The sequence below is a fragment of the Sardina pilchardus genome, chromosome 15 (genome assembly GCF_963854185.1).
Source record: "Sardina pilchardus chromosome 15, fSarPil1.1, whole genome shotgun sequence".
Taxonomy (NCBI): Eukaryota; Metazoa; Chordata; class Actinopteri; order Clupeiformes; family Clupeidae; genus Sardina; species Sardina pilchardus.
In genome coordinates, this window is record NC_085008.1 from 10,483,671 (window position 1) to 10,496,170 (window position 12,500).

The 12,500-nt window shown below is 46.7% G+C and overlaps 1 protein-coding gene across 1 annotated transcript in view; it reads left to right on the plus strand.

Annotated features, from left to right (window-relative positions):
• Nucleotides 1–12,500, plus strand: part of si:ch211-51h4.2 (uncharacterized) — an 80,834-nt gene that overhangs the window by 61,071 nt on the left and 7,263 nt on the right. The window contains exon 11 of the mRNA XM_062555416.1: nucleotides 4,703–4,745. Within this exon, the coding sequence (XP_062411400.1) occupies nucleotides 4,703–4,745 (43 nt within the window). The remainder of the gene's footprint in view (nucleotides 1–4,702; nucleotides 4,746–12,500) is intronic.

A 12,500-nucleotide genomic window follows, 5' to 3' on the forward strand; every position in this document is an offset into this window, starting at 1 on the left:
GCTCATTTGCATGGGTTTGCTTAGGCTCTGTCATGCAGTGGATGGCTATTGAAGTCTGTTCTCTCCGTGGGACGGCTCAGTGGACAGCGGTCAGAGGGATGCTGTTGTTTGGTCTTCTTCAGCCCCCCTCTCGCTGCCTCTGTGGACTGTGTTCATTCAGACCGGACTAAAAAGGGGGGGGTGGGGGGTGGGGGGGGTTCTCATGTCAACTGGGCTTGATGAGCTGCATATCAGAGCCATAGTGTTTGTGCAGAGGTCACAGAACTTGGCTCCTTAAGTGTGTTTGCACAAGGCTTCTCTTCTCCGCTTCTCTTCTCCATCTTTTTCTCTCTCCATCCCTCTCTCCCTCTCCCTCTCTCTTCTCCTCCTCGGGTATTTGGGGGAGAGAAACAAATCTGCAAAAATAGCCGAAATTTAACCGCGCTAATATTCCGACCGGCGACGGCTGGTCTAGGAGGAATTTGGCCAGAAGGCGCGAGCTATCTGGCTTTGACCTTTCGTCAGAGGAGGAAGTGCGGGACCCTTTTTTTACGTGACCCGTGACCCGTAGCCTATGACCTCACGTCTCCCGTGGGTTGCGTCCCCTGGGGGCGAGTTGGGCGCGCTATAAATAGCGCCGTCGCCCCTGATTAGCCCTCCCTCGCGCCGGGCTCCCTGACGCTGCCGCCTGTCTGCACAAGCAGCCTGTGTGGCTCAGACGTCGGCGACCGCCGCGGCCACCGCTGATAAAAACGCCGGCCGACAAGCGTCCCTAACCGAGCAAAAAAGCACGAGAGGAGAGAGGAGAGGAGAGGAGGGGAAGGAGAAACGAGCTCAGGTTCACTAAGATTACTGTATCAGCACTGCTCTCCCCTTAGGCTCGACTAGATGTGCGCTTTTGCCTTTTGAGTGTCTCGCTGATTCCATATCAGAGCAGCACAATGGGCCCCGGCCGCCTCTTGTCACAACGATTCTCCGCCACTGTTGACTTTTCAGCACCGGAGAGCGACCGTCAGAAAGGAATACACACACCCTTCTCTAATGGCTTAATGTCAGGTATTTATTTTTTTAAACACGAGAGAGAGCGCGCGGATGTGATGCAAATGAATGATAAACACGCCTGTCATCCGGGCAGAGTTTCACAATTTGGCCTCAATATAACTAATCAAACACAAGCCTTTATCAGATAAACTGCCACTTGAAATAAATATGATAATATGATTTGTTTACCCCAAAAATTGGCATTTCATTCAGACGATTTGAATAGACCTGCTCTTGGTAATGCTGAAGACAGGTTGATGATGGTAGATGTGTTTTTTAGATAGCGACAGGTGTCTCATCACCACCGAGAGGCCATCTCATGGCGGTGTTCATTTTCTTTAAAGAACAACATTGCCCCCTGCTGGGCTCTTTGCACCCTGCAGAAAACGATGTAGTGCTCGCCATAAATCACCATCACCTTTTAAATCCCTTTCCTGGGGAGGAGAGAGGATGGAGGGTGCGTAAAGGGAGACACCGGGGGGGAGGAGTGGCGGGAGCTGGGTGTTTGGACTGAACGGCCCCAAACACATCCGAAAGCGGCCGGTGCTCCGGGGTGGATGTGGGTTGCGTAAGCTGCTGCAGGACGCAGGGCCGTGGTGTTGAGCAGGGCTGTTGGGCTAGCGCTAGCGCCCGCGACCACGCCGCTCTAGAGAGAGAGAGAGAGAGAGAGAGAGAGAGAGAGAGAGAGAGAGAGAGAGCCGTGCTGGTGGGTGAGCTTTGCGTTCGGGTGTCTGCGTCTGACAGCGCTCCTCGCTTTTATGACAGGACGCCTTCGCCGCAGTCTACATCTGCCATCCCCACACAGTGGGTCACATCTCCAACACTCCCTCTTTCTCCCTCTCCCTCCCTCCCTCCCTCTCTCTCTGTCTCTCTCCCTCTGTCTCTCCCTCCCTTGCTCTCTCTCCCTCTCTCTCTCTCTCTCATACACGCACAGACACACACACATGCACAAGGCACTGTATGCCTGTGGTCAATTAGTGTGGAGAAATAGCATCACGGCTGGAGAATGGGAATATTTAGCAGGATTTACTTTACTTTTTCAAAGGGATTTGTGGTGGGGATTACATAGTCAGATCTAAATCCAAATTGTTGGGCTTTTTTGTTTTGTTTTGTTCTGCCAAGGTCATCCATGATTTGTGGCAAGCCTCCCGCACTGCATGCTAGGGGCAGTAATGAGTTCTGGTTTAGGGGTCGTTCTGCACTTCCTCTGGATTCACAAAGGTGGTCAAGGAGGGTCCCCTGAGCTGTCCTTAACTAGTTTCATCTCTTATTCTACTCATGCCCGTGACCCAACGTGCCAGTTTCCAAAATGCTGGTGCTTCCCAACGTTCCAGTCCAAATCTGATTTCTGGCTATTTACTCCCAAATAATCTAGCGTCTAGTTTTAGCTAGTGTCTTTGCTAGAAGTCTCTGTGGTGGCGACTCCTCTGGTTTTCTTCCTTGTGTGCTCTTCCCCATGCTTCAAATTCTTGTATTCAGATTGGGGCACTGTGTCACTATAGGACGTCCCCCCCCACCCCCCTCCACCCCCCTCCCCTGACCACTCTGAAAAAAGAATGTGATGAGTCTACAAGGGCCAGTAGGTTGCGAGAGGGAAATGTGGGGCATCCAATTTTCCAGCCAAGCTCTGGAACGTTTTGGGAAATTGGAGGTCAGACGCGGAACGCTTCACACAATCCAAGTTGCCGCCAAGAGGAAGACTCGGGAGATCCGGCAGAGAGAAAGAAATAATTAAAGCCGAGGGAAATTCATCTGTGCCGCGCGAGACTGGGGGAAGTCATGGAGAATGTCATTTCCAGAGCATTACCTGTCTCTGTTACAAGAGCCCTAGTTAAATATTTTAAAGATGAGCCTGAAAGCTACTAAGGACTGTCGCTCAGCTTCTCTGTCTCACTGAAAGGCGCCCTTGCTAGGCTGCAATGGATATTAACTGCTTAGGATTGCTTTTAGCCATTACGGTGTGTCCAATGACCAGTATTGATATATTAATACCATCAGGCTGTGCTCAAGTGTTGGAGGCTTGAGACATCAGGCAAATCAGCATGGAATGACTTTTGTACTTCAGTGTTCTCATGTGCTATAGCTGTAATATGTCTCTCATTGGGAATGCTGAGTACCAGCCGTGTCCGCTGTCAAATACGTTTTTAAATAGATCTCTCAGTGCCACAAATACAGATTCCATTCCATCTGCCATATTTACATATTTCATTGTCTGCAGTGGAAGTGTGGGATAATATTTCATTTGCAGAGGCAGGGAAATGTTTAAGAGTTTCTACAGTCATGAATTCATTACGAATGCAGTATGTTTTCACCCACAATCTCCAGACTTATTTGAGTGCATGAAAAGCTTAGCATTCTCATATGTGGTCGGTTATCACATTTCACAGTTTCAGAGGTAACGTTATTTGTTTTGCATATTAGCAAATATTTCAGATGCTAATGTGGTAATGTTGTTCCCCTAATCAGCATTTATCCATATCCAAACGCTGCCACAATATACTGGAGAGGATATACAATGGACTATTCAAGAATACATTAGATACATCACACAAATCGTATCATCATCTGAGTAATGTACACAACGCAAAACTATGTATGCACCGCATATTCCTTATTTTAAATTCATTCTCAACCAAGATATGTTGGCACGTGTTAAAGTGCAACATGTATGCTTAGTGCCACACAGCACATTTAGAGTAATGTTCTACTCTGTTCTCCACCACACAAAATCCCCTGCGGTTTAGAGCCTGAAACCAACTGTTTCCACTGTGCCTTTCTCCCTCCCCCAAAAGCACACGAGTACCTCTGAAGCGCATGCTAAACGACCCTCAGGCTATGAAGAAAAGCTATTTAAATTTCAAAGACAAAGAAGGGATGGCCAAAAGCAATGGCTTTATAAAAAAATATGAAACAGGGCACAGAAAGGGAAAGTCATAGGAGAGGCTGGATTCCAGCAAGAGTGCTGTTAGACAGATTGACTGTGATACTGCTCCCTGTGGGCCAGACCTAGAAAGGTTCTCTCGGGGGGATTTCTCCTGATTCATTTCTCGGTGCTTGATGCATGAAAGCCCTGTGGCCTTGCTTACAGGGTTCACATTTGTTTATTAGTGGTGTTAAATATGAAGCTCGTCTTTAAATAGTTACCCAGATTTGCATCAATGATAGCTCTGCGCAAATAGTGTTTTTCCAAAAGCCCTCTCTCAACGCCGGTCCTTTAACTTCAGTGGGATGCTAGAGGTGCTGTTGTTGGGAGTGTTCAAGTGATCATGAGAAAGTCTGCTAGCAGGACTACTAAAAAAGCCTTGGAGGCAAGCATTGAGCCTTGCATTTAATATTCTAAGCATGGATATATTCAATACATTGTCTCATTTCATTTACATTACATTGCATTACTGTACATTACAGTCGGCTGACACTTTTTTAACCAAAGCAACTTACAACAATAAAAACCACAATAAATGCATCAATGAGTGTAATAAGTGCATCAGTGAGTGCAATTGTCTGTAGTCATGCTATGAGAGAAATGCTATATTTCAGTGTTTATGTCAGTGAGTTGTCTTTGACAGAAATGAGTGTCATGGATGACCATGCACATGACCATTCTCAACTTTAGTTCTTTGTTGTAGTATTTATGTACCAATGTCAATACCTTGTTGTCTATCATATTTTTACTCTTTTGCAGATCGGAAAAGGCTGGAGAAATTGCTACCATTCCTCTAACTAAGGTAATGGTCTTGATCATGTTCCATTTTGATTTGAACCATTTGAAACTACCGTTATTCTTACCTGGTTGAAAAATAAAATAGATAATGGCTTTCCACCGACCACTTCCGTATGGTGGTTCTGTTTAATTTCAGGCTATGCCTCTCTTCATTAAAGACTGCTGTTCTACCAAGTATTTCTTTTGTAGCCCAGCAGCACTACTCCCCTGAACGCCTGCAAGGCCATTTACGGTGCCCTATTTTTTTTCGCTCACTCCGTGTTCCTGTAATTATAGATATTATACATTTCCTAAGCTTTTCACTTTGTCCGCTTTTGTAGACAATGTGCAATCACAAATAACAGAGGGTGGCTGGAATTGATTGTCTAAAAGCCATTTCAAAGGCTTCAGGGGGTGAAATCCCTCTCGGCCCGGCGGATGTAACATTTTATTTGAAACCTCCAAGTGAGTTACAGCTCATGAGAATAATTACCTTAGTCACTTAGTTTGCATTTAGATCAGGCCACACTGGCTGTACATGGGGTCTAGTTGGACCACTCTCTCCGTGACACCCCGCTGTCATCCTGTCTGTCGAGTCAGAGGAGGAGTCTTCGTGTGACACGCTGCAATTAGCCACTGAAATAATGTCTGTTTCGGTTCATCTTATGTACTGTGTGTAATGAATATCAAGTGTTGGCAGTGCGGAGCTGCATGTTAATGCGCCTTGGTGTCGTAGTATCTCCACTCAGTGTGATGCACGATGGATGCCTCGCTGCAAGCTTGGAAGTGCCCAAAAATGAATAGTGGGAGAGTGACTTAATGTCGTTTACTACACCTATTTGTTGATGCACGGCCATCACAAAAGGATCAGTGTGCAGCACAACACCTGACATGTCGGAATAATTGGGTTTGCATTTCATTGTGTGCTTGCACCTGCCACCACGTGCGCCTACATATAACAACACACGCTAACCACCTCCGACATTAGAGGCTGTTTGTGAATACATTTCCTCTGAGTGCGCTGGAGAGCCCCTCTGTGGATTATCCTTCACGAGACCTGCTTTTGTCATCCGCGGCATTGTTTATCATTGCTGTGGCAACCCCGGGTGTGAAAGAGAGTTGTTTTTCTCCATTTCGCCCGTGCTCTCTGTTCTGACTCAGCTCAAGCCCAGCGCGCCGAGGAGAGAGGAGAGGAGAGGAGCGGAGCGACGTGAATCACGCATGAATTATGCATCGTGAAATATTTCCAAGCGTGCCCCTTATGTTGCCGCACTCATCTTAATTTGGTCGAGCGGTTCCAGTCCAGTAATGGCTCCGAACATTATCATTTCAAAAGCTCATAATGCGAGTATTCCCGTAATTCAGTCCCCTCCCTTCGCCGCGCCGGGGGGCGGGGGGGGGGGGGGGGGTGTTATGGGAAAGCTGGGAGCCGCTGGATCTGGTCCGAGCCGTCGGCCGTGACTCAGCGAATGAGCTCGCAGCGTTTGTTACCTATACTGTACGCTTGCCAGCCGGGCGCCCATTGATCACGTTCTCATTAGCGGAGTTGCTTACTTTGTCGGAAGCGAAAGCGGGCCACGGTTTTTACCGTGTCAAAAACAGCGCGTCGTCTGTGTTTGTAGGTAGCCGCTCTTATGTTGCATCAAAGGGTACCGCGAGTTAGACAACCCTTCACCGAGATCAGTGGATTGGGTTAGTGCTGAATAATTAATCAGACCTTTTGCAGTCAACTTCTGGTACAGTGCGCTCTCTCTCTCTCTCTCTCTCTCTCTCTCTCTCTCTCTCTCTCTCTCTCTCTCTCTCTCTCTCTCACCAGCCCTCTCCTGGCGGCGCGCTGAGAGAACCAGGGCTGCCTTTGAATGGCGCACTCATCCCAGTTGGTAAACAGCACATTTGATGTCACAGCCTCAAGTTGTCAGTTTTCAAAAGTGACACAGAAAGAGAGAGCGAGAGAGGGGTGGGGTGGAGAGAGAGAGGGGGGGGAGAGATAGCTCAATATTTCTGTGATACCGTGGCTATGTCATGGCAGACACTGGCGTGCACTTTGTGGTGGCGAATGTTTGACGGTGGAACCTCCTCAGCTTAATGACAGGCATTTCAGTTTGAGTGGATTAAATGTTTAGAGTAATACCAGCCATGGTGTGCTTACTTTTAATCCAGCGGAACACGCGTGAGTTCACTTGTTTCATGCCGGCTATAATCCCGTCATTGTTGCCATTCACAGGGACAGGGACATACATTTAGAGGCACCTCACAGCACTGCAGATTTTACTCACCGTTTAATTATTTGTCCCTGAGGTTTCGTTTCCAGGGACATTATCCTATATTTAGAAAAAGGGAGCCTAGAATGGTCAGCAAATGCACTAGTATACACACACACACACACACACACACACACACATACAGTATACACTTATATCATAATATATTATATTATATTACTATATATATTCATATACAGTATATATAGTAGTTCATATGAATGTATGTATAGATGCATCTTTACATTGTAATCTATAGGCGACATGTTATGCAGCTCTTCTCTTTAAATATACACACACAAAATGACATGAACAACATGTTTGTTGATTTTCATGGTCTATGTATCTATATGTATGCTATCAATCATCACCTCATCTCAATTTCTTAGCTCACAAGTCACAACATAATCTTAATCTGGTAGGACCCATATTGCTCCCCAGCGAAATTTGCCGAATATCAGCAGCATTTTGCATCAGCACCTTGGAGAGCAGCACATTCAGAGGCAGGCTCCACCATCAGAGACTTCCCCAATGTATGCAGGGGTGGGGGAATTTAGAGTGAGGCTCTCCTCTCCTCTAGCTTCGCCAGGGCTGAACTACATTGTTGCCTTGCTGTTGACATTCATGTTTATGCAACAACTGTGTGTGTGTGTGTGTGCTTGTGTGTGTGTGCGTTTGTGTGTGTGTGTGTGTGTGTGTGTGTGTGTGTGTGTGTGTGTGTGTGTGTGTGCCTATGAGAGAAAGTGAAAGAGAATGCAAGTATGTGATGAATGAGACATAATGCATGTGTTGGTTGAAGTGTGTGTGTGTGTGTGTGTGTGTGTGTGTGTGAATGAGTGAGAAATGGGAGCCAGCATGTGAGCCGGTGTGAGTGTGGGTGAAACAGGCACACTAAGGGGGAGAGGGGGGCTACCCCGTCTCGTCTCCTCCTGCACCTGTGGGAATAGAACGACAGCAGTCGGTGGCACCGCAGCACTTGATTGGCAGGTGCAAGCGACAGCTCTTGGGGATACACTAACATAACAGCTCACCAAGCATCTCTCTTCCTGTCCCCGATCCACTCTAACACAGGCTGTGTGTGTGTGTGTGTGTGTGTGTGTGTGTGTACACTGCAAGAGCTAATCATGGCATTCATCGAGTGTCAGACAATTGAGATTGTTTGTGGAAGCCGTGCTGTTTTTCCAAGCCTCATGTACTTTTAATGGGGCAGACAAAGTCCATCTGACGATGCATATATCAATAATCTACGGCCCAAACAGGGGTCTTGTGTTAATTTGCGCGATATGCCGTTATCGCGTGTAACACCGTTAGCAAGCAAGCGCTCCAGCTGCAAACAAATTGGGCAAATTCATCCTCACTGTCTGTCGTAATGAGAGCACATTAAGGAATCTGTTTTAACCCAAATGAGTTCTTGGAGCCCGGCGTTGTTTGCACTCACCCCTTGTCCATCCGCAACCCTCCCTCCCTCCCTCCCCCTGCGCCACTCCCGCCGAGCTACTGAGCCGTGGCCGAGGCTGACCGAGTAATGGGTCATAATGGCAGCGGGCAGCGGGGCTGATGAGATCACGATTGGTTGTGAATCAATTACAACATTAACTCTTCTGATCGTAAGTAATGACTTAATGTGACTTTAATGGAAGCGTGTGACCATTGTTTCGCCCATATATCGCTGGTGCGGGGTATGGACGCTGGTGCACATTTTAAAGGCCCCCTGAGTGTTATGCACTTGCCAAGTTGTACTTGGTTTAGGGGTGAAACGCTGCCAAAATAGACGGATTCTCGGTACAGCTGAGGCTTACATTCCTTTTTGGCTACGAGCAGGTTGCAGTAGGGTAATCCCATGCTATGATCGCTTATTAGAGTTCATTTGTAGCCCGCGCTGTGGCACTTACCTCATGCTTGCTGGGAGAACCATCAAGACAAAGTCTTAACTCCACCTTTAGAGAGTGGCGAGATCGGCCCTCTGTAATTGACCTGTGACTAGGCTTTAGAACGAATGACTGGTGCTAACCTTGGGAAGTACAGAGGCTTAGGTTAATGAAATTTTGTTTAACGATGAGTTGTTTATTGAGTTGTTTGTGTTTTGTGATTGGATGGAGAAGTTCAGATGAACAACAACAAAAAAGCTCGACCTTGTACAGACCTTGTTTGTTTGTGTGTGTGTGTGTGTGTGTGTGTGTGTGTGTGTTTGTTTGTTTGTTTGTTTGTTTCTGTATGCCTGCATATAAGCATTTTAGTGGATAGGTCTGTACGTAAATGGGTCTCCAAGGTCCTGCCCATATGTAGTGTGTTGCCCCGAGGGCCCGAGCTGCCTAGGCCGTCCTGGCACAGTCTCAATGGAGCAGAACAACCTGTAAAAAATGGACAATCTCAGTCAAAGTTAGATGCCAAATGTTACCAAGGCAACTCTGGATAATCCTGGTGCTGCTGCCGATGATGATAATGATCTGTGTACAGTAGTCAGATCAATATTTTTTGCTGCATTTCTTGGTAGTTTGCAAGACAGGATAGCTGAGAGTGAGGTGAGATGAGATTCTGCAGTGTTTTTGTATTGCTGCACATCATGAAATAATCTCTGATTTTCTCTGTAAGAAAAACTGAAGGTCAACCTCAGATAAAAATGCACCAGAGTTCCATCATCATTTGATTGACATTTTGGACTGCTCCTGGATCAGATAGAGAAGACTCAGTGCAGGTTCTCTCTGTGTTTTTCTCTCTGACTCGGTGTGTGCCTCCCCACAGTAAGAATGCGTCAGGTCAATTAGAGAGAGCATCATGCTGCCAGTCATGTAGCGTGCAGCATTCACTCTGTGTATTACTCTGGGTCAATACCTGTCAGATTCGTTTGAGCAGGAGTTGAAACAGACCGGTCCCATCCATAATTCAGAGGAAGCCTCAACTATCGGGCACCTCGGATGGCAACGTGGAGCGCCGAGACGGACCTGATTGATCTGGAGGCCTGACCTGCACAGTCAGGGCTACCGGCTCCTGGCGCATTGATCGCCAAGGCTTACGCAATTTGCATCTCTCGGTCCTTTGTCGTGTGTGTGCCAATTCTTGCGCTTGTTTTGCTGATACCTGATCATATGTCAGGGAGAGCACTGTGTGCTGCTGGTGGATACTTCAAGTTATTTGATTTGTTTATATGTAGAGGATCTCATAGAATAGCACTGTCTAGATCTTGGGTCTTTGATGTTGCGTGCTGTGTATGCATGCTGCATAGGGTAAGATGTATACTGCATAGGGTTAGAAGCGTGCTGTACAATCATGATCTCTTTTCTGTCCAAATTTTGTTAGACATACGTATAAACAGCACGCCTTCAAACTTTGAAACTTGTCAGATTGATCCACAGAATTTATGAGCAGAATTTATATGAGTAAACAAAATCCATGAGGGCAGAAGCCATGGCATGGGCCCTACAGACAAATCCGTAGTTTCAGAAGAGGAAGGCCCTCCCCTGTGTCCAGCGTCATGGCAGTAGCCCACGTGGGTCAACAGCTTTCCCGTAGGAAAAGCTGAAATAAACTGATCCTTCCCGTAAACATTCGCTCATGTTTCCACAGGAGTAACTTGCTTGCAAACTTTGGTGACTTTTCACCACACAGTCAGGGAATGAAAGTGTTTGAACTTAAGAGAGTAGTTCAGAAGAAGAAGACGCCTTTTCCCACACACATTCACACACACACACACACACACACACACACACACACGCACACACACCGACAGCAATGGGGCTGCAGCATCTTTTTTGTACCTTCTCCTCTAAATAAATAATATATGTTCCCACTTACTTATTCAAATATGTTTATGCTCATTCTAGCGCTGCGCATCTTCATTGGTAGTCAAAGAGCCTCCTCACCAGTGGCAAACTTGAAAGCGAGCGGAAGGCATCTTTGAAGTCCTCCGCTCCCATGGGCCTGAACTTTGGTTCCTTCTCATTCAAACAGAGACGAGTGCAGCAGCCACAGCAGCAACAGCAGCAGCAGCAGCAGCAGCAGCAGCCTGTCTTAGGCAACGCTGGCCCGTGTGTCAGCACATTCTCGTGGTAAGGGAGGGGTCTCTGGCTTCACCCCGCTGCTCCCGTCCCTGCTACACAGAGCACAACTTGGGGGAGACAGCCCCCCCCACCCCCCCGACTTCCTCAGGAAATTACCCCGTTCCCGTACACAGCGCCTCGGAGTTTCACACACAATCGGAACAGCGGCTTTGATGTACGGCGAGCCAAGTTGGGATTCTGTGTGGAAATGTTGAACGATTGTAGATCTGAGGCTACACAATATGGGTAGGGATTATGCAGATGAGAGCGTCATGCTGAGATTTCCCTAAAGCTGGCTACAGCAGCAGGGGGTGCTTTAGACTGGCATGACGACTTTAGGAACAGATTAGAAATCCCGGCATCCGATCCGCCGATATTGTCTCATTACTGTTACCGCGGACAATACGTCTTAAATCAGCTGAATATCATTGCCCTTAAAAACACAAGGTTAGTCAGAGGTTATTTTAAGGCATCCGTTTGCTAGTTGCTTGTGTGAGCGAAAAAAGGCCACTCTCATCATATCTTGTGGCATGTCCAGTGGTGTGACGTTGTTGACAGAGAGATACAGTAGGTGTCCTTGGGAATTTCCTGTTCATCTTTCTCCAAAATACCAGAAGGGCTTTTCATGATTGGGACAATAACTGTGAAAATGAGGCAGTGCATTGTGATTTTTGCCTGTCACAGACTACAGATGCAGAGGCTGCAGATATATTCAGGGAGGAAACTGGAGATGCTTTTTAGAATTCTTTGATTATTTGGGTGAAGGTGCAGCTGGGCTGCCCACTAACCAACCAGCAAAATCGCTGCAGTGATGGCATTATATTCCAATGATGTCTGTCAAAACAGAAGACTGAACCAACTTGACCTCCTCTGCAAAACCCATTTTAACTCACCGCAACTGGCACCTCCACAGCCGCATTAAAAGAGAGTCCATTTAAGATAAAGAGTTATCAGTAAAACAGAAAAGCCCATTCTCCAAACTTCGGTAATGCTTTTTTCCTGTGGCTTTGTCAGAGCTGTGATGAAACTGATGAAGAGAGATTTTTATTCCCATTTTTTGTTGTAGATTACTTGTTTAAAGGGGTCATGCTGCCAGAATTCTTTTTTTTTTTCTCTCGTTGGCTTTGACAGAAGATATGTCTATGTGACTATGGAACGCACCAGGCTTTCCAAATTGGACTCTTCCCTTCACTGCCTGTAATGGCATCGCAAACTTCACAAAAGCATCTCAGAGAACGTTTTAATAGAAAAGTGTATAGCACGGCTCCTTTAAATGTTTAATTTCACACAAAATATAAGTAATCTCGTCCTCCTTTTTTTTTCTCCCGAAAAAAAAAAAAACGCAAAATGGTTTCAGAAGAAAACGCGTGGGCACTGCAGGCGTCGAAAAAAGCAGGGATTTTCCCATCAGCAAGACATATTTTCACACGGTAAAGGTCAGCCACGAGCTGCCGAAGCAAACTTTTTCCGCTCGCCCGGTAG